Source organism: Falco cherrug, chromosome 12 (genome assembly GCF_023634085.1).
Source record: "Falco cherrug isolate bFalChe1 chromosome 12, bFalChe1.pri, whole genome shotgun sequence".
Lineage (NCBI taxonomy): Eukaryota > Metazoa > Chordata > Aves > Falconiformes > Falconidae > Falco > Falco cherrug.
Window position 1 is genome coordinate 415,496 of NC_073708.1, and position 23,432 is coordinate 438,927.

At 40.0% G+C, this 23,432-nt stretch overlaps 1 protein-coding gene across 3 annotated transcripts in view; it reads right to left on the reverse strand.

Moving 5' to 3' along the window:
- Positions 1-3,681: 3,681 nt before the first annotated feature.
- Positions 3,682-23,432, reverse strand: part of NR5A2 (nuclear receptor subfamily 5 group A member 2) — a 96,537-nt gene continuing 76,786 nt past the window's right edge. For all 3 annotated transcript variants that reach the window (XM_055724426.1, XM_055724424.1, XM_055724425.1), the window contains one exon: positions 3,682-6,976. In XM_055724426.1, the coding sequence (XP_055580401.1) occupies positions 6,729-6,976 (248 nt within the window). In that variant the 3' untranslated portion in view covers positions 3,682-6,728. The remainder of the gene's footprint in view (positions 6,977-23,432) is intronic.

Here is a 23,432-nt window from a genome sequence, read left to right on the forward strand (position 1 = left end):
GCAAGTTTTGTTTGTGATACAGTGAAAAGGGCAATTAAAGCAGGACGGCGTGACACGGACTGGGGTGGAGGGGAAGGAGTGGAAAGGCAGCAAAAGGCTCATGTGAAGAACGAGGGCTGTCACTAGGAGGGAGTGGGGAGGGCCGGCTGGGTTTTCAGCAGTGTAAGTGAGCAGAGGGGGAAGATGGGCATAAAGAAGGAAACCAAAGCAGGGAGACGCACCCCAGCACCCCCTCCTCGGGCCAGCGCCTGAGGTTTTGCACGTGGAGGCGTGCGGGACCTGCGGGGAGGTCGCCGCTGCAAATCCAGCTGCTGGGGGACTCGTGGGAAGGTCGTCTTAGGCAGAGTGGGGTATTGCGATAGAATATTTCAACTGAATTTGCTAGGTGAAAAAACAATTTGACTTAGTTTGTGAGGCAGCTATAGTGTTTGATTTTAAGTAAAAACATACTCCAGTAATAAGCTTCCGTTTCACAGCATGAGTTGAATGAATTGATTAAACACATTCAATCAATTATTCCATGCTGTGTTTTTTATCTGAAATTTATACACATTGTAAAACCAAACTATGTTTATTAAATGGAAATTAAAACTGATATCACTTACCGTGGCAGGTCGCTGAAATACATAAATGATAACTTATTCAGGCCTTATTAATACAATATTAAAGCAATGACAATAATCCAGCATATTTTATTTATTTTTCCCCTTCAGATTAAAAGTGAATCAAGATGAAATATTTATTAAACATAAATATTCTTGTGTCTGCTCCACGTCCATGCACTTCCTTTTTATTTTATTTTTCTTTTGGAGCTATTCCTCCCCTGTTATCTCTTTCACCTTCTGCTGTATTTGTGGACTGGTCACAATAGACATTTACACCAGTCCCTATTTCTTACTACGGAATTCAAAGGCAGGCAGCCCCACAGACCTCCTACCATACAGCTGTGACATGCTGCTGGGCTCTGGGCAGCAGAGCACTTTGAAGAACTTCCCTTCTTTGGCACATGGAGGTTAGGTTCAAGTTGTGAGGAGCAGGAGAGCTGCGGTGCGGTGTAGCCCCCACAGCAGGGTTCCAAGCGCCTGCCTCGCTCCTCTGTTCTGCACCAGCTCTCTTCTGCGTGGGGAGCAGGAGGACAGCGCTGCGGCCAGGAGCTGAGCCGTGCGGTGACTGCAGCTCGCTGTGCCCCTGGGAGCAGTGCCTCCTGAAACGTTCTGCAGAGGAACAGAAGCACTGGATGTTCAAATGTGCTTTAGGAATTCCCATGGATGGCACGTGGGGGTGTGTGCATGTGTCTGTAGGCATGCCAGCAGCTACGGAATGGCCCTCAGCAGTTTCTGTTGTACAAACAGTGGCTTGTTTGGGGTCTTTCCCGCAAACACACTTTATTCCCTCTGGTACAGCATCCCTGTTTTACTACATAATCACAACTGACAGCCTGGATTGGTAGTATCCTGCAAACATTCAGCAGCAGCAGTTGCAGGGTGATTGACACAACTGCCACACAGGGAGGCTCTTGCTCTGTGAAGGTTTTGATTTGCAGCAGCACAATAAGCAACTGGTGTTACTGGAAGCATCCTAACGCCCTGCTTCTCAAACTGAGAGTCATGTCACCCTGTTACAGGGAATTTACTGATCCTGAAGCATAAGAAAGGCAAGATGTGAACGGACAAAATGGTGACTCCAGTGCTAGGCTTTTCTGTTCTTTGTTTCATCCTGTGTTTTGTTATAATTAATGTTAAAACCTGTAGTCCTTACCGAGGCAGGGCACCAGGGGTCTGAGCAGGGCACCACAACCGAGCCACCATGAACACAGACGGCATCGGGAGTCTGCATTCCACTACCTTGCTTTACCTTGCGTCTGAATTATCCACTCAGGTGTGCGCAGGACATACATAGCAGAAACCGCCATAAGCCTGATAGTTAATCTAGGACTAAAGGAAGTTACAGTGAATAGGAAATAGGGGTCAGGACCCTCTTGGGGTAATGGTGAAAACTCAGCTAGTATTGCAACTCCAAGCTTGCATGCCAGACTTCAAGACTGTCAATAAATTGCAGAGGGCTTTGTTCTGCAGAGAAGCGAAAGTAAGAGGTTTGGAAAGTATGTTTGGTGAAGGGAAAATGTGTCTTGTCCCGCTGATGTGGGCTGGACCAGACTGTATCTATCAAGTAACTTCTGGTGTTGCTTTCTTCAGCTTGGGTCCACGGACGTCTATTGTTTAGCAAAGTTTTTTCAAATTGTTGGCAAATTGCCCTTAGAAAATGAATCTTTTCTCTATAGGCACATGTGCAATTGAAATTGCTGGACTGGCACAGAAGTATTTGGGCTCATGCCACCATTGCAGGGTTATATAGCTCTAGGATCTGATGCCCTTAAAGGTTTATCTGTAATTTTCTCGTCTTGCTGTTAGTTTAATGCTCTTTCTCTGCCATTCCAAATTCCAGCAGATGCCCCTATCTAGAATTTCCCTGGAAAACAGCAGCAGCTATGTTGGAGGAGGTAGAAATATTGTTAGAACTTTTGTGATGGATCTAGATTGTGGGCTTTAAATTAGGGGTTAATAAAATATGTTACTCAGTATTCCAGGAAATTGTCAAGATCGCTATTGTACTGACTTGACCTGTGTTACATGGAACTTGCTCTTTCCATGTTTCCAATAAAAACATGGAGCAGATTGTTCCAGAACCAAACTCAGTTAAAAATAAATCCCCTCATAATTTGAGTGTGTAGTGTATATACTAAATATATCACCCAAAAATCTATCTCTTATAAGGAAAACTATCTAAAATACATCAACCCTGGGTCTTACGCACAATCACGGCTTTCAGTTACAATTCCTAAAAGTTAAAATAACCCTTCCTCACTTGTAAGTCACTTAATCTTGTTTGTTTTACTCTGTTTTTATTGCAACACTGAACCAGCTTTGTTTCATTCAAGCGTGGATTTGTAAATAACTAATTATAGCCCTGTTTTTTCCCCTTGAAGCATTCACATTTGGCACCTCAGAGCTCAGCCCCTTCTCAGCTACCAGACCGGTGGGAAGCGGTGGGCTCCTCTCTGAAACGTAGGGTACTGCTGACAAGCTCTCTTGGACCACCTTACCTCCTGCTCTCCAAATGGCAACCAGATGAGCCAGAGGGCAACTTTAGGAAAATATTTTTCTCTAGTAGCAGTAACATCTGCCTCCTTGGCAGCCTCTGCTAGCAGTTGTGTTGGAAGCTGTGGGTTTGCCCCTGGCCCTGCCACATATTTACATTGCTGAGAGGTTATCCTGAGCTCCCTGGATCCTGTTACCTGATTTTCTTTTGTTCTGTCGTTTTCCCTCTCTGGTGCTTTGGCTGCTTAACCCTTTATGAGTAACATGTAAAGCAAAAATTAAGTGTGCAGTCTGAGAGGAAAGGTATTAATTTGAAAGTAGTGACTGGCAAATTCCCTTTTGATTACGAGATTCAGCTTTTCTCATCTGTTTAGCTGTATTTATTTTGCTTCAGCCTAGGCAATTTCACCATAGCTGCCCAAGCTTTTGAAGGTGCAGCTCTCCGCGTTTTTGTCTTCTGCTCTGCATCAGATTCTCTTTGGTGTTCTTATTTCTCCTGCATTTTACTCTTCTGAGTAGCTGATTTTTGACTGGTGCTTCATTTCAGTGGAATGAGGCTATTATAAAGACAATTACAAAGTAATCAGCATAGGCATATCAATATTTATTGAAATACTGAAAAAAATAATAATTCCATTGGCGATGAGAAACTCCTGGCAAAAACTGACATGACAATATGTATTTCACCGATACAGTAAGAGAACTTCAACTTCAACAAGTAACTCACTGCACATTCTAAGAGTTGCATGGATTTAAATCCAAGGCAGCTGCAGAACATCTGTAATACAAATAATCAGACTTTACAGATTGTCTGTTTACAAACACAGAACAACTATAATAAACCAGCCAAAGCCAAACCCTTTGAATTTTAGTCTGCTTTTACTAATATATCCTGTAATCAATAAGGCAGTCAGAAGTAAAAGTCTGGTTACAAAGTAGTTAACAATTAACATGGGGGTGGTGGTGGTGATTTTTTTTGTTGTTGTTGGGTTTTGGGGTTTTTTTTTAATACTTTGGGCAATCGGTAGGATTCTTGGAACCACAGATGTGGGCAAATATATGTTAGCTTATCTGAAATTGTTTCCATTATACTATATGAAAAATTGTTCTTCTATGTCCTTATTTTAATTCTTTTGTCCTGTATATAGATAATGGTGCTGTGAATACAGTTAGTAACATTTTTAATTTTTTTTTCTTAATATTCAGGGAGATTCACTGTAGCATTTCAATGAGAAAAAAAGAGAAAATACAGAATGCAAACACTTGAAATATGCTTGATTTTTCTTTCAAAGAGGAAAGAATGACCAAGGTTATCTTGTACACGTGGGTAAACGTATTACACAGCCACTGTCAATTGCCACCCGTGTCTTAATTTCTCTTAATTTAGTTTGTTTGAGGGAGAACGCTGTTATTTAAATAATGCTTGCATGTCTGCTGTGTGGGATAAGGGAGATGTGCTTGGTTTGCTTGTGGTCTGTACTACAGTATGTGTGTTCCATGATATAGGAGAGGCATCCAGGAGTTGCAGACACTAGGCTTTGCTGTGTTTGTGCCCTGTGCGTGGACAAAATATTAGAACTGATTAATACAAGCAATTAAAATATGCGTGCTTTGTACTAATGCAGATGTAATAACTGATGTCTTTGGTATACAACATATGAATGGATAGAAAAAAATAAGAGAAATGCACCTTTTCAAGTTCACATGAAACAGAAAAAGATCTAACTCACATAATTTACAATAGATTTAAATAAACTACATTTAGGATTATGAAGATTTACAGATGTTTAATCAAGTGAATGATTTTAATTTGTAAAGACCCTTGTGTGTCCCTGAACTATGTTTCCCTAACTTGAAGACATGCTACAGTAAACACATATATTTGGCTTCTTCATTCTGACTATATCTTATATAAAGATGAAACCGAAGAACAATAAATTAGCATCATAATTGTATACAGTGTAAACTATCATATACAATATAAATAAACTATTCAAAAGCCAGCAATCTTCATGAAAACAATTAAAGGATTAGGATTTCATACAGTTTCTACAAGTGATTGTGCAGCCGATAATCTCAAAATTAAAGTCAAAATGAAATACCCCTATTGATTTTAGTGTCTCACGACATACAGTAATTAAGTACTGGTAAAATAATTACCAATTTAAAAGAAATAATAAGGAAATCACTGCTTTGCAATTTTATCACAGTTTTTTTCCCCACAGGACCTAAAGAATGTAAACACTATGTTTTTGTTAATGTTAGAGATTAATACTTTATTTTAAACATATGTTGATCCACACCTGCATGGTTACCTTTAAGGGTAATGAAATAAGGCAAGACTTATAACTGTGGCACTACATGTTAATACTGATATCTTTATTTGGACAGAGAGAATTGTTTGTTCTTCTCTAATATTTGTTCTGCAGGAGACTTTGGCCTACACAGACATAGCAGTATCACTCTTCTTTCTTTGCGTAAAAGATGTGTATTTCCCAACTTTAAAAAGAAAGCATTGCATTAGATGTTGGATGTTTCAGTTGAAACTTAGTTTCTTAATTACTGGAAATTTTAAAGATCATTTCTTAATAAGCTCCGTGGCATTCATCAGGTCAAATAATTCATTTGTATATTCTTGCATTGCAAACAATTTTTTTAATATTTAATTTTCAGGTTTTTAACATCAGTATTTGGTGTCCTGATATTTTTTTATTATTATTTTTGTGTGTGTGTCAAAGATGCTATTGTTTGTGATGGCTAAAATATCTCCATTTCCTTTATTTGGAAATGGCCATGAATATATAGCAGGGCCATCTTTTAGCCACTGCCCTAGTTAAGTGTATAGTTGAATTGGCTGATTTGGTTTGGAGTATTTATCTTAGCTATTTAATAGCGATCCAGTAACAGTAGTAGAAGAGGGATACTGCCTGACAGAACAACATGAACACGTGACAAAACAAACTTCAGAACATAGTAAGGGTGCCAAGCTAACTGGATAACAGACTCTTCATACCAGCGGTCTGCAGGCCTGAGGGACCGACAGCCAGCCCCAGCCCCCCAGGATCTGGTGGCGACAGTACACAGCGCGTGGCCTATGCCAGCGCTCTCTTACGGATTGTTGAATGGATGCCACATCGTTTATCACAGCAGAAGTAAGTGTTGGGTCCTTGGAAGGATGGCAGAAGATGCTCTAGGTGCAGTTTTGCACCTATTACAACTGTTTTAGAAGTCCTGCTATACCATGAAGGAATTTAGTGCGCTGAAATTCCCCACTACCTTAGCTCGATAATACGGATCGGGTTTTTTCTCCTAGGTTTCTTCATATTGGCAATCAGCAGAGTTAAATATACAAGGATTATTCTGTCCTTTCTCTTGTTGTCACTGGTGATAGTATCCACTTGGTAAGTTCCGTTCACTCCAGTACAAAGTCCTATATAGGTTCCTTTGGGGATGTGTAGCATATGATTCACAGTTTGCAATACAAATACCCTGATACATCACTTATTTACTATTAGTATTTGATTATTATACCATTTTGCAAAGTCTTAAAACCACATTTTAATTAGTGTTGCTTCGAGCAGTTCGGAATATTTTTTTTTCCTTGAAAGCAGAAGCTCTAATGGGTGTAATTTATGCTCTCTTTGCGTGCAGCATTTCAATGAGAAGGTTATTACACGGCACATCCCCGTTCAGGTGTTTGTAATAGAGGTATTCTTCGGCCTGCATGCTGATGGCCCGGATCTCTGGTAGTCGCAGGAGAAGCTGCCCAAATTTGTCTGTTTGCTGTGGGTAATTACACATAGTGTAGTCCAGCAGAGCAGCGTTCACTTGTTCCTGAACACCTTCCACAAGCTGGAAGTTCTCAAGATTTTTGACATCTGAATGATAACAAAAAAAAATAACAACAATTCAGTTGCATTTTAATTCCTGTTTATGAAGGCAATGTTTCACTAAATGGATGTGGTTTTGTGTTTTGTTTTGGGGTTTTTTTTTCCTCCTGACAAAAGCATACTTTACAAGCTGCTGAATATTCAGTGAACCCTTTTGCCAACTTTCCTGGGAAAATGATCACAAAAGAGCTTTAGCGGAGTGTCTTGTTGAAATTCTGCATATACCTCAAATCAATTAGACACCAATGGAGTCTAAGCAAGGTCAGCTCTTTTCATAGCTTGCAAAAAGAAAGGTTGAGGATTCCTAAAGTAGAAGACCATAATATATTGCTAGCAAATGAGTCCCAAGAGGAAGCCCTATCTTTAACCCAGTATGTTACACAATTCATATAATTCTGTATTAATTTTTCTGACCCAAGGTGAAATCTGTGTCCAGGGTATGATGTAGTTAATTCTAATAAAAAGTGACAGGGTTCTTGTTTCTGTTTGACATTTTCAAAATTATTCTGAAAGCCTTTGACTTGTCTAGCCTATGTTAATGAACCATCTGGTACACTCCAGTGACTGCCAAAATAATCTTCCCTACTAGACACTCTCTAAAATATATATTTCACTGACTAATGATCTTTATTAAACGAAATCATTGTCCTTTGGGTGGAATACCAGATAAGAAAAGGCGCCCTTTAACCTGAATATGGTTTCTGAAATTCAACACTGACCTTTTTTTTTGGTGTTGTTTTTTTGGTTTTGGTTGTTTTTTGGTTTTTGTTTTTTTGGGGTTTTTTTTTGTGTTGGACAACAGGGGCATTTACATCATTAAAGGCAGGTACAGTTTGTTCACTCTGCCTCTGTTTGATTATCTTCTGTTCCTATACAGCAAGTTCAAGCTCTGGAAATGCTGGCCAGAGATAAATGCCAGTATATTAACTCCTCATTATTTGCTTCCCTGTGTAAAAACTACTCTGATGGCATCGTCTTTTGACATGTCTGCAGAACGATTACAGTGCTGCTATAATGCAGAAAGAGCGAAGTGATCAAAGTGCTGTTGCTGGCAGAACTTGTTTTGGCTGGTGTTTGAACACTTATACCATCAGCAGAGCACAAGTAACACGGTCTCTTGTAATTGTAAGGCACAGTGATACTGAGCATAACTGTGTGGCTAATTCACTTTGAATAAAGACAGATCTGCTCTTCTATGGATGTTCTTGGAGCACAAGAGATGGGGAATTTGGCAGAATGTGGTTCATTGTAAATGCCAGCCTTTGACTGGAGGGGAAATGCGTTATTTCCTTTGCAAAACAGGAATACATGTTGGTCCCCCAATCCATCAGCAGCACGGGAGGCTGCGTAAATTGGGTCTCACTGCACCTTTTCCTAGAAGTGCTTTAAATAGAGCAAATATTGGTTCTCGCACATAACTGTGTGCTGGAACACAAGGGAAATGGTTGGGGGAGGCAAATATTTTCTTCAGGACAAGAAGATAGGAGGGATACCAAGGATCCTGATGGCAGCCCAGGGCAGCACGCACAGCCTCCCGGCTCCAAGTCACAGGCCTGGTGCAGGAGCCCACATGCAGCGTGCGGGCTGCCGGCCGCACCCCAGGTTCACTTGTGCCTGAGCTGGTGTGAGTGTGTCCTGCTGGTCCTTACTGGCTGCCTCTTTCCTGTCACAATTTCACTATGGAAATGAAGCAAGTGGCTCTCGGATTTGTGCTGCTTGTTTGGGAATGGGGGACATGACCTCTGTCCAAATTTTGCTAGCTGGCCTAAGGAAGTCGCTAGCCATACTTAAATTATGAGGGTTGCCCAACAAGAATCGTCTGAACTTTGTGTTATCCAGAGTGAGGAGAACTGGAACCTTCAAAGCTGCTATGCCTTCCCCTTAGCTATTCAAACTCATTTATCCAAAGTCTTTTTGCCAGAGTCTCTGGAGGTCTTTGGATAATCATGTTTTCATGTGTTACACTGGACATTTTCTCACACGAAATACAGCCATTTATTATTGTATGTGCCTACATAAAAGTCCCAAGGAATTTTGTAGTGAGTGTAACCTGGTTTCAAAACTGGGTGTTCTAAGCATATTTTTGTAAAGTTAAGGAAGGAACAGTATCGACTATCTCAATTAGTTTAAATAGGTTGCTTTCAGATGCAACATGCAATCATGAATGAATCGTTAGAATGTAAGGAATTCCTACAGAAAGCAGGGACTATGCTGGAGATTAAACTCTGTTAAACCGCAAGAGAAAAAGTGTAATGATTTCAGAATCAGTATTTCCAACTTCCCCCCTGCCTGTTAAAAAATACCTTTAAAGATCAGGAAGTTTTAGAAACTGTTAGCTGATTCAACCCCCTTTAAATTCAAAGGGCATCTCTCTTGCTGTCTGTCTGTTTCGAATCACACTGTGAGATTAAATTGTGCTGACTTCTTGGAAAACCAGGTTTATTCACATTTTTACTCTCTGTCTAAATGTTACTGCATGGAATATACATTTACTGGCAAGATCACAAAATCAATTTTTACAAAGATCAAGACCAAACAAAATCTAGGAGCCGTAAATTTTCTCTATGTTCCTGCAGAAGCGGTGGATTCAACGTATATTTTATAGGCATGCACTCTGTCTTCAGCTGCATTGGTATCATACTCAATTCCAGCTATATTGGTATCATACTCCAATTCAAAAGGAGGTGTAATATTTTATCTCTGTTACCCCCGCGTACAGGACCGGTGGTTTCTGGCAGTAGGTGTGTGCCTGTGCATCGTACAGGTGCTCCTACAGGCTGCTCAGCTAATGTGGCCTGGCTGAATTGCATGGAAGTTGCAGGACTATGGGGGAAGGAGGTCTGTGTTCGGTTTTTTTCTCATCTCAGTGGACAGTTCTTTAAATACTCGTATGTGGCAACAGAAACACTGAAATCGGATGTAAAAACAAGTCAAATTATCACTAGCAGTAAATAAAAACTAGTTCTGGGATTTATGTGTACATCCAGCCTGAGGAAATATTTTTAACGTATTTTAAAGAAATATATATATAAAATATAATATATTTTAATGAAAACTTTTAATGTATTTTAATGAAATATATATATAATATAATATATTTTAATGAAATACATTAAAAGTATTTCCTCTACACAAATTCTTGATATTTGTGGTGTGGTTCAGTGCTTGTAAACAAGATGTTATTAGTTAACCAGTAAAAATACATAGACTTACTGACTGTTTATATACTGAATCAGATACTCGTAGGCCAAATGATTACAGTTTAGGACATCACTACACATTTCATCTGTGTGTAGATGAATCTCCAGGACTGCAATTATAATAGTGGGGATATAGAGACAACCTGATGACCAGTTATGTATTTTGGAGTGAGTCTTCATGAAGTAACAAAGGTTTTCTGATACGACTTTTGATAAGTGCTCTCATCTCATGTACATTAGCAGTAAATGCTGCATTAAAGCAAACGAGACAAACTGAACAGAGAGAAGTAAAGGATGTGTGCTGAGAGCACTGTGTCAAGCTCTTGTATGTTGTTCTGTATATTGGTAAAAAAGAGGTTTGTCCAACACATAGTTGTGATATAAATTACATAGTTATTTTTGAAGTGAGAATCACAAACTCTAGCTCTAATAAAGATGAATAACAACAAAGGAAAATGTGAACATTAAGTTATTTCCAGTTGCTCCAAGTTCTGCAGGTAGAACAAAAAATGCTGTAAGGTTTTAACTTCTGGTACTTAGCATTTAGCTGAAAGTGATACAAATGTTATTAAATAATAACTTTGGTTTGTAAGTAGATGGTTTTCCTGTGGTTTGGGTTTGGTTTTGTTCTTGGTATCCATTATATAATTCTGGCTAAAGGTACTTGACTTAGTTTTCCAAGTATTCCCTTTTCAAGAAAGATCCTTTGAATGCTAATGAGTTAATTTGGTGAAACATCAAGCCGTGCTGGTGTAAGTCTGCTGAAGGCAGTGGTGTACAATGAGTGTGAAATCTGCTACTAGTGTGTACAGCACAAAAGTCTTTTATGCTTTTGTATAATTTTTCATTCCTGTTTGCTTTTTCAAACTGAAATGTCTCTTATCAATCTTTACATCAGTTAGTAACAATTTAAAGTACACATGTTTAAGCTTAATGCAAGAAATCATTTTCTGAGGTTTAGAGGCTTGTAAATTAAATGAGTAGAAATAGGTTCCCCCTCCTCCCACCCACACACCCTTTAAATCCTAGCAGCTAGAAAAAGTGTTTTGTGTTGCTACAGTAAGTATCAGTCTCTTATCTCTTCTACTTTATTCACTCAGGGACTAATTACCAACTTTTTACATGAAACAGCCTTACTGTGAGCTCACAGTGGGGCGCGCATCTTTTTCTATCGTTATTGGAAAGTAAACCCTTAGGTCTTCTGGAATATATTATATGTTTTACAAGAAATAGCAATTGCTTTTCTGTCAAACAAAGAATTTTTGTTCTCTATAGCTTACTTTTGACGATTAAGACAAAAACTGTATTATAGTGTGTCAGGATCTGCTCTGCTGTCCGTATTCCCAGAAATCCCCCCATTTTGATTACTTTCTACATCTAATATAAAGCTGTGCATTAAGCCGAAACTGTATACAACATTCAGCCTGAGGAGAACACTTTTGCATATTTTTCCCTAAAATGGGTCTGGTCTTTAGAGGGGAAAAATATTTAGGTTTCAGAGAGATTTTCTCCCTCTCATATTCCAAACATGAAATACTGAAAATTTGGTGGTGTACTAATCTGTAGAGAGCTTCTCTTGGTCTGGGAATTTTGAAAAGAAAAATGAAACAGAATGAGAGATTTAAATCTGAAAAATAGTAACTCCTTAGGAGCAGCGTAAATATTTCCCAAAGAAAGCTGCCTAAATTTTATTGCTCGTGCCTTTTATCAGGCACCTTCTACATGAAGCAGTGCGGAGGTGCGGATGCAGGCAGCTTGGCAGCCTCTCTGCGCTTCGCACCATTCCGAGTCCTGGTTCGCACCATTCCGAGTCCTGGTATTGCAAGGATGAAATAAGGTTGTGTTTAGGCTTCTCCATGGGGAGAAATTTCTCACTTTCACGGGGCTGGAAACAGCCTTGCAGATACTCTGGGCAGTAGGATTTGATACCAGCCCAGGGCTGAGCTTCCTCACCCTGAACGGGCTGCCGAGCCCCATCATTTAAGGACTTTATTAAAACCCAACCGATGTCTTCCAAAGATATGATGTCTTCCAAACTCTAGGGCTAGTATTTTGGCCAGGATGGCCTTCAGGCTCGCCCTCCGGGAGGTCTGTCAGTCCTCCCCACGCAGACTGGGTGGCCCAAGCAGCAGCATTGCCCTTGGTTAGAAGCACGCAGTTCTGTCAGGGAAAGGCCCCACGCGCCTCTCAGCCCAGCGCCGGGGATCCTGCCAGGGGCCTTGCTGCCAGGCTCATTCCTGTTTGACCTTGGAGACAGACTGTGTTAATTCTGGTGGCGGTTTTTCTCCCAGAGTGGTTCAAAGCAGGGGGATTGCCCAGGGCTGAGGTGACGTTACCAAACTTCCTCTGTTTAAAACCAGCTTTTTCCTAACTGTTTCCCCAGATTTCTGCTAGCCCTGCAAACCCTGTGGGTTACAGGGCTGGAAACCCAGGTAGATTTTTGACGTGATAAAAAATTTTTGAGGGTAAAAGTAGTAATGGTTGATAAAGTGCCAATCTCTGAAAATTACCCACAATTCTCCTTCATTGAAACTAATGGCAACAACAGCAGTTCCATATAGCACATCTGTCATGAAGGCAGATGTATGCCATTCTATAGCTAAGCCTTCTTGACAGACAAAATGCTATAATGAAGGAAGATTTATGGTAAAGATAAGCTCCTTACTGCAAAATTCCCCTCAATTTTATTACGGCAGGGTTGTGCTGAATATTATTCACTTAGAAGTCATGGGAAACCACTCTTGATGGATGTGTTTGTTAATCAGTGGTAAGGTGCTATATTTAGCACTTGCCAAAGCCTGAAAAACCTTTACATTATAACAACCCAAACCACTTTTATTTTCTTAAGACTCCCAAGTCCAAACTAAATGTGCAGAAAACTCTTCCTGTCTTTAGAAGGATTCTTTTTTGGCCGTTGTTAAGCTGCATGTAACAGTGCAATGACCAATCTGTTTATTAGGGTCATAAAGTGATTTTCGTTTTCAGTTGAACATACCATCAGATAATGGGTATATTGTTTTGAAAATCTTGATTAAATTCTTCTATAGCAATATATTTCATTTGCACCTAAGTATTGGGCAAAATTATATATGTTTGAATAAGATGCTTATGACAAAACAAGCTGTAATTCTTAGCCTGAATCCTATTTCATCCCCTCAGTATTCAGTCTTGGTGGACTTTTGGTTTGTTTCAGAACAACTCACTCAACTAAAGCATAACTTGGTGTTGTTTTATAATAGTAGGCTTTTTTCTAGTGCTATTTAAAATATTAAAGTGCATTTTTCTATTAAAAAAAAGTTTGTAATGATAGATTCTTACTGAGAATATCAGCTCCCGATGTCTATTAAGAACCGTGCTTATTGACTTTTGTGAAGAATTTTATAATTGCTTTTGCTGCTGTTAGCTCTGCAATGGAAAGGGAGACGTGGGGAAATCAGCTAGGTTCCTCTCCTTGCGTGACTGAAATTACTAAATTTCAGTTTTTCAGTTTTTTCTTCAGTGTTTCAGTTGTTTCTTTTCTTGCAGTCCCCGTAAAGACAAAGGTCAAGGCCTAATTTGATTTCTTGAATCTTTATGGCTGGTGTAATTACTGAGTCATCACTCAGGAAAATAAAACAGCTTGACTTTCAACAGCTCAGGCTGAATTTACTGACTTGAAAGTTAAACAAACAAAATCTCCACCCGCTTCGCGTCCTGGCACCCCAGGAACCAACGTCCTTATTACTTGTAAATGAGGCACGCATGATATGGTGGCCATTGAAACACAATAAAACCAGATCCTGCTGGGCCTTCTGGGAGGAAGAGCTGCTCACAAGTCCTGGCCCAAAGTCCACAGCCAGCTACACCCTTAAATACAAAGTCCAGTGTTTCTCACCAGGACTCATGAGGGAGAAGTGTGGCCAGGTGCAGCCAGGGCTGTGGAGAGCCAGTTGGTTGGTGAAACTATGGTCCAGCCCAGAAGATGCTGGGACAGACCACAGGCATCAAGTCCCCAGCAGTGGTTCTGCTGCTTGCATTTCATCTTAGCCATGCCTAAACTCCAGTACCACCACACTTACTTTCACTTTCTAAAGCTTCCTCCATGCCTGGGGTACACCCCTGCTGATGTCCCAGACTTGCTCCTGCTTTGGGCGAGCAATGCAACACGTTGCTGGTCTCTTGCTCATCTGGGACAAGGGCAGGCTGCCTATTGAGGGCAGGCTGCCTATCACCTGAAGGCTTGTTCTGTAGGTATTTTAATCCATGTTTAAGTGTTCACTGATAGGATTAAATTCCACATAAGAGAGTGGCTGCCGCTTTCTTTGAAGACATGAGAGTAGCACAGGAATTTGAACAGCACTTGCTCTGTTGCATCCTCAAGGAAATTCCCCAAACGACTGGAGTCTCCGGCCATGCCGGTGGGTGGCCTGAGCTACCGCTCGCTACAGGCTGTGCTCAGTGAAGGCCTGCTCTCCAGTCCTTGGGTTGCACCTCTGCTGCTGCACTGAAAAAAATAACCCTAGGTGATTTAAGCTCAAATTTATAGCCTGCCTTTGTAGGCTGGTGGTAGGGGAATCTGCCTGGGCTGGTGTGGGTTTCTGGTTCCTCCCTCCAGGTTTGTTTGTATATTGACCCAGTGACCACTTAAGGTAAATGACAGATCAATCCTAGAAAAAATGTCTCAATCTAAGTCTCTGTTTCCCAGGGGAAAATTATGTAAGTGCTATCCTGTGGAGCCATGGTCATATCTGTATGCCAGCATACACTGATAAACTGGGGCAGAAGTGATTTAGCGAAGGTCTCACAGATAAACTGAAAAAGAATATGAGTCAAAACTCATTTTTCCTAACTCCTCACGTAATCCTAGGTTCACGTTATATGTCTGGGCTAGAAATGTTTTTCTTCTGAATATTCACTTGGAATAAACATAGATAAGAAAATCAGTTTGTTACTTTAGCAACAGGATTATATATATATATATATATATATATATATATGCTTAAATGCAGACAAATCTACAGCCACAGCACTAGTTTATATCACACTTACAGTTAGTGGAAAAAAGTACCACATTTGATAAAAGCAGAACCTACACTTCTGACAAGAGTTAAAAAATAAGAATAAATAGTAAATTTATTGAACCAAATGGTTTCTGCAGTTAATTTCTGAAACATCATTTTAATCTTCAATAGCACATGAACAATACAGGATTGTTGGTGTTTTGAGGCAACCGGCTGTCAGTGCCTACAATTTGTAGAGATTGAATAGTTTAAGATGTCATAAATATTTATGAAGTTCCTGGGAATGGTGATAGGGACATCATACGAAATCCTCGAAGTTAGGAACTGAGGCAGAAGGAGTGTTATATGCAACTTGTAATAATAGACAGTACGGTATAATGTAGAGAGGAGCAAGAACAATCTGTTATTTAGCTGAGAAGTTGAATGAGTAGGAAAAAACAAGTGAAAAATTTAGAAAGATTTGATTTTATCTAGAAAATATTTGCTCTGCTTTTTTTTGGACATTTGCAACTTTTTTGAGTGATGGCATTTATTGCATTCTTGAGAAGCTTGCACATTATCAATCCTTTCCCTTTCTGTCCCTCTCCTACTACTCAAGCGCTGTTTAAAATAGGAATAATGGAGCAGATTAATCTCAGAGGTATTTCTACTGCCACCACTGGAACTACACCAAGGGGTGATATAGTCCTAAAAGAAGAAATATAAATATTTTCTGGAAAAATACTGAATATAAATTTCTACCGAGGTTAAAACACAGAAGTGTAGCTGCCACTGAAACCCTTTTGAGTAGCAGGCTGTATCCTTTTATAAAGCCCATCTGTCTCTGCAGAGTATAAAAAATGCATGATCATAAAAAGCAGTACTCCTTAGGGGAAAAATCTCTCTGTACTAATCTTGTAGTCACTTTACAAAACAGTTTTTAATCCCAAATTTGCATTTGATTTTCAGTCAGGAACTTTTGTGGTTTTTGCAAAGTTTTCTTATTCCATTAGAATAAGATATGAGGTACAGTTTGTTCAGGTGGCAAGTCCAGACTATGAATAAACCAACGTTATCATATGAAAGAGAATTAAACAGGCAGATCCAAGTGGGGATATATTAAGCCAAATTTAAGCTCCAGTAGTTGAATTTAGCCTGTACTAGATGTCTGGTTTGCCTCAGGATATATTCAGCTTTCCAGCTAATCGACTGAGGAAAACTGCCTCAGGTATGATAAAATTTACAAGAGAGCTCAGTCGAATAGCTCTTGTTATAAATACTAGCTTAAAGGCATTCTTCTGGTCTTTGGGATCAGGACTGTATTTGCATTTAATTATTACATTTCAAACTTTTTTGAACTTGGTTAAAAATATTAGACTAGCCAGTTACATCATTATAGTGGTTTCCAGATAAGGGTAGAACTTCATACTGCTTTTTCATTACTTGGTGAATTTTGTTTGCCTTTATTCTTTTGTTTAGATCCAAAGTCCCACAGGAGCAAAAATTATTACAATGTATTCTTTTTAAAAGAAGGAAATATAGTTAAGCGAAGGTGTTTTGTTAATATGCTAAGAGGTACAATACTATAACTTTCTGTCAACGTAATTGACAAATAATTCAGTTTTAAGTCTTGCACTATTTTGAGACAAGGCTTAGTGTGAGACAATCAACCAGTCATCTTTCAGACATATTGATTTCAAAAACATGTTTTTCCTCTTGTTTGAGACTTAAAGGCATGATCTTAATAGGTTTATGTGCCAATATTTGCACTAACAGGGTTTCTTTCACTGAACTAAGCTGTATCAGTGGAAGCTGACTTTAGTTTAGAATGAGCATGAAAAAGATAGTCACCTCTGCCTGTCTGAGATATGGGGGTGGAAATTAGTAAAAGAACTATTTTCTTATATAATTGTATTGAAATAATATAAAGTAAAATGCATTCATTGAATTGCTTGGTGCTGAAAGCACTGCAACAGCAACAAATATATGATGCCTGTTAGCCAAATATTTGAATTTTACTATTATTGTATAGAAGAGTTAGACTCTACTCTGGGCAGTTACAATTATTTCCTATGTAAATGTACCTGCAGACAGCTCATGAGACCATTAATGGTACACTGAAGCCATTGTCTTTCAGATGCTGTTTCAGTTCCCTATCAAATTAGCATTGACTAAATTTGCTGTCTTAGATGGAAAACACTGATGAATTTGGTCCCATCATATAAGTGCGTGTATCAGTCATTAGATCATTGCCATGCCTGACTGCAACGGCTCATGAATATGCTTAAATGAAACGCACCATGCAGCGGTGCTCCTCACTGAATGACAGCAGAGCTGGTGGCCCTGTCCCCCTGGCTGGCCCAGGCCCCCAGGCCTCCTGCTAGGTGGTGGGAAAAGAAAATGCTTAGCTCTCCTGTAGCCTGGGTCTTGTTTTCATGGACAGTAAATACAACTAAGGTAAGTAATTGTCTGCTGCAGAATTTCAAAGCATATTGCTTCTGACACCATCTATGGGTCTGAATGGAAGCTGCAAATTTCGTTTTTCACTGTGATGTATGCCTGCACTTAGTTGTGGAAGTGCTTTGGCAAACAAGAGTGACAGAAACCCAAAGCCAAACATCTGCAACTACACTGGCACTCTGCAAGTGTCAGGGCTGGGACACAGGGGACACCGCAGACGCACCCAGATGTGTGTCAGCCTTTGGACTCTTTCCAAAGGCCTTGATGTGTACACCACTGTTCTTCAGCCTCATTGCTTACACTTTTAAACATACACAGAAGAAAGCTGAAGAAAAGCCCACCTGAAAGTCCCTCTGGCAACATGGTTACTCATCGGTTAGACAGGGTAGAGAAGCGTGGAACAGAGGAAATACTGTTACACCCACAGTTCAAGTATGAGGCTCTTAGAAGAGAGCTTTATTTCTCAGCTACCTCGGGTTCCTTGACAAGAAACCCTCATCAGAAAGGACTGGATGTTCTCAGGTAAGGTAGTGTCTCAGCACATATTTAACATTTCAGTTGCTCAGTAAGGAGCAGCAGAAATAACTCATGTAAGGTCCAGATTTGTGCTCACTGCTCAGCTCAGACTCAAATGTTTGGTCAGATGTGGAAGAGATGTTTCCATAGACAACACAGGCAGAGGTTTAACATGACGAGCATGAACTAAGGCTGCAGATCCCATTTAACCCCTGACTGGAGCTGCCCCTAACACGGTGCCAAAAAAACCTCATGTTCCCTGCATGAGGGCAGAGGTAGTTTTTTGTCCCCTGATGCCACATGGCAGATGGAGGGAGCGAGTGTGCTTTTGGCACTGCGCAGCATCTGTGTGAGGGTCTGCTGGAGAGGCTCCGGGACGTGCCGGAGCTTGGCCTCCTGGAAACAGGTGTGCACTTTTCCTGCCCTGGCTGGGCTCGCCCCACCAGTGACATCCTCAGGGTCCCGGTGGTGCTTTATTGAGATATCATACAGACTGTGTCTTTTGCCTTTATTGCTTGGGATCTGGAAGGATTTTTAATTCTAGATCCACCTCCACCTAAATCAACGCTCATTGGATTAAGGTTGGTTCTGGCTAGATTTCACTGCACTCTTCAAAGCAGGGGTCATTCCCCACCTGTAGGTATTTTTTCCAGACTGGACCATAAATTGCCATTTGGAATGGAATTTCTGCTCTTTTTTCATTCTATGGTAAAAGTTATATGAGTTAGTACTATGAAAATTGGAAAAGCGATTTGGATTTCTTACTTTAAAAGTTAATTTTCCTGAAAGTTATGTCCAGGCAAGAAACAGTGCTTTCCTGTAACATTGCGGCCATGGCAGACGGTGGGATATGCATTTGGCAGGATATAATTCATGTAAGTACACATGTACATCCTTGTGCTTTAGTTTCATGGAAACACACAGGCTTTCAAATCTAAGGTATGCAGCAACAAACAGTGCCTTTATCGCTGTGATCACCATAGTCTCAAAATGCCAAAGTAGCAGCTAACTCCTGCAGCAGGACTGCCCACCCACTTGCTGGAGGAACAGCCTGAAATGCCCAATGTCCTGGACATGTTCAAGGCAATACGCTCACGTGTGTACTAATTGGAAGTTAATTGTTCCCAGAGGCAAATAAGTACATTTAAACCAAAAATTATACTATTGTTTCCAAACTGTGTTGAAAAGCAGCGCGGTGCTTCTCCCAGTGCATAGCCCTAGGAGCACCTCTGCACCTGCAGTAACTTTCACCTCTATTCTGCTGACGTGTTTAACATAGAGATTATCAGTCTGTTCACCTTAATCAAAGTCAGCTTACTTTGACTTGTAACATATAGACTAGTTCAACAAAGATGAACACAATTCTTACCACTTTTGTCCAACCAACCCTAATGAGTTTACAGTTAAGCCCAGCCCAGCAATACTTTATTTATTTTGATATTAATTTCCTGTGTCAGCTTCAGGTTTAAAAAAATCACACAGATCCCAGCACAGAAAATAAAAATCAAACCTGACACCTGGAAAAGAAATCACGTACTGGAAAAACTTGACATAGAATCCAGTGGTGTCAAAAATCCTAGCTATTTGTTGTTTCAAATTCAGACATTCTTCATTTTGACCAAAATAACAGACATTTATAGTGTACCTTACTGCTGGTGACTATTTAACAGCTAGGTGCTCTCACAGCATGGTACTCCTTATGTGCACAGTAATGAAAGTCCGCTATTGATTTTTCTGTAGCTGCTTGTAACTATTATAGTTGATACATCAATAGAAAAGGAAAGCACAATGTTTCACAGGAGGCAGAAAATCAGAGAATACATGATGCTGTGACAGTAAATCATGGCATAATCTCAAGAATTGATAGATGGTTAGTGCTAACTTGAAACCCATGGCTTTCTCTGAAAAGACTAGCCTATAATCGCCCAATATGTTCTAACAGACTGACTGCCCGTAATAGTGGTAAAGGACACCACACAATGTTTCATCTTCAAAATAATGGTTTCCACAAGCCAGGTTGTTTTGTTGTGGTGGAATTCGTTTTGTGTGTTACTGGAGAAGGAGGGAGAAAGAAAATAATACTTAAAGGTTGTAGGAAAAATATTTTTTCCTCAGAATTAAGCACAGAAGGTTTGTTTGGGTTTTCTTTAAAAAAAAAAAAAAAAAAAAAAGAGAGAAGTTGTCATTAATTTTTAACTTACAAAAGTCTGCGGTTAGTTGAAAAGGAAATGCAAAAGAGCTGATTATTCTTGAGATCAAAATATTGGAGCTGTTTTGTCAAGAAAGGCAAATGCAGAGAAAATACATTTACCACTGCTGTTTCCAGTTCCACAGCATCCTGAAAGGGAGCCAAAGGCACGTAAGTAATTGAAAGCTTTTTTAAGTGCCTCCTTCTCTCTGCTGCGTGTTTGAGGGGCACAATGATCTCTGAATTTTACAGCATGCGTAGTGAATTTTTAGCAGGAATGCTCTTAATTGCTTTGTTCCCTCTTTACTCCCTGGCTCACCTCTGGTAGTTTTAGCTATGGTTTTAATTAATTTTGAGGGTCTTTTTTCCTCTGTATCCAAACAGAAAGGGAGGAAGAAATGCAGCAGGTAAGACCTGGCCAGGTGGAGCACAGTGTGCAGTCTGGACGACACCACTCTCACAGTAACCTCTTAGCAATGTTCCCCTCTGAAAGAATGTTTTCAGTGGGCCATGTGTTTTCCAGCACTGTAGGGGATGTGAATCTGATACCAGTCCTTTTCGACCTTGCTGGTGACTCCGTTCTCTAAAGCCAAGTGTCTCCCAGATGAGATGGACTTAGACAAGAGAGAAGGACCTTCCCAAGCTACCACCCATCCAGCCTGCCTTGGACTGAGCTTGAAGAACAGCTGGTATCATTTGTTCTGCTTAGGCTATGGGTTTTCCCCTAGTGAAAGACTGGATAGCATCATCTATCTTGTCCTGAGCGCTTCACTGATCTCTATTACAATTGTTGGTGTTAGGAGAGTGGAAAGATGCTGTTGTAGTGTTGTTCCCACCTCTGATGTTGAAGTCTTTCTCTTTCTTGAGATAAGACTTTTCTTCACCTGGCAAGCAAAGGTGGTGTGCACTATGGTTATAATACACATCAAACTGTTCCAGTACTGGAGATGATGTTAAATGTAGGATTTTCCTCATCAATCTTTGAATAATCTTATAAAGAACTCTTAAAATGTGCTTACGGGAATGGCCATGTGCAAATTAAACTTTTGCAAGCACTGTGAACTCTTTTGAAGCTTACTCTTTCAGTTTGTCCTGTACTCTGCACAGGACCAGAGTAATCCACGGAACCCCTGCTCTGAGAGGCTCACCCAGTCTTGGTAGCAGCTTTGCCAGAGCCTACAGTGGTTTTCACCCCCCTCCCCTTTCCTGCCAGGAGAAGTCATCGGGACACACTCCAAGCCACAAGCTTGGGAAGAAGTGTTTCTGCACAGTCCCTTTCTGCCTCCCAATTCACGATCACAGCTGCGTTCAAGGCTGGGCCATAAAGCTTCTTGCTGAATTTTCCTTCATTGTTTCTTTTCTGTTTGCTTCTGTTTCCTCCCTCTCCACCTCTGGCTTGGCTTTGATCACAGTTCCATGGTTTCTTTTTCCTTCCTGGCCTTTTCCCCTGGTTTTCTTGACTCCTTTCCTACCTCAGGCCCTCCGGTCTTTCTCTGTTCCTCTGATCCACATCACCGCTGTCCTTCATTTTCACTGACTGCTTCTGGCCCCTGCTCTGCCCAGATATTCTCTCCTCTGCCGCTCTCCTCCATTCATTCTTCCAGATCCTTCCCCTCCACCCCCTGGCCTCCCATGTCATTCTCCTGCTACTTCTTTTCATTGCTTCTTTATAGCATGTCACCTCTCTATTTTAACTCCCTCGGAGACAGCCATTACTTCAGTTCTCTTCCGGTGTCCAATCTTGCCCAAGTAGAAAAGGGATAAGAGAAAAAGGGGAATTTAGCATGGTCTACAGTGCATCTCCAGTAAATGGCTGACCGTCACCCATACATAAAATTTCAGGTAAAGGCTTCTGGAATGTGTGGGTTTAGCTAGAAATACCTGAGGAACAGGTTTTAGTCTATATGTTCTGGTTTAAAAAGTATTTAGTAAGTTGTCTGTTACCACTGCAAAGTAAATTTAGCCATTATATTCCTTTAACACTTTCCTCATTCAGTGAAGCATTTGAGCACATGTTCCAATTAAGATTATCGGGTGGTCTCACTGGCTCCAAGATTAAGGATATTCATTAATTTGTCTGTATCTTAATATATAGCCATTTATTCCCATGATATGCTGGAAAACTTGGCTAACAAAAGTAGCCAGAGATAAACACTTCTGCCAACAGCAGCTAAAAAGATTCTATATAATCCCATACTTCCTCTGTTACATATATAACACATTCAAACTTGCACCTTAAACAACTAAAACGTATATTAAAAATGGGTCAGAAATTACAGAAGTATTCCGAAGGTAGATGCATATGCAAATGTGGGTTACGTGCAGGTAGTTTTTCCCCCTTACAGGAGCTGTTGAAAAGCCATACTTACTAGTATTCCATAAACATATTAGAGAGGGAAAAACTGCAGAGCACAATGATTGTGTTATTCTGAAATCCCCACTATCTCCACACAAAGGCAGCAGTACAGAATACAAATATTGCTTGATACCCATGTTTCTAATTACTTGCGAGATTTGTATCTAACAAATATATGACCTAATTTTCTCTCAAGCATCTAATCCTATTGTTATTTCAAAACCTTGTAAAATATGCATTTTAGAAAAAAACAACATGAAAAGAAAAAGTACTTGCTGAAGATGGTTAATCTTTTTTGCTGTCGCTTGCAGCTGCAGACAAGCAGACAACATAAACTAGTAATGATCAGACTGGATCATATACAGGTATCAAATAATACCATTGTACTCAACAGTTACGTGAGAGATGAATTTGCATCATTCATTGCCTTTTATGAAATTCAGGACAAATCAACAGTGATTATTAAATTTCCTCTATAATTTAGTGTAGTTTATAAAAAAAAGATCAGCTATGAAACAGGAGGCTATCTCTGGAATTCTTGCAAGAATTATATCACTCATGACTCCTATACCCAGGGCTGAAATGAATGATTATTTATTAAAAATACTGATTTAATTCTTAACTATACCTTATAACCCCAGCATTTGTATTTTATTCCTTTTATATTATGTGGGGTTTTTTTTCCACAAAAATAATTAATTGGAGATTTCATTTTAAAGTGTACCTGTTAGACGCTGTCCTAGTT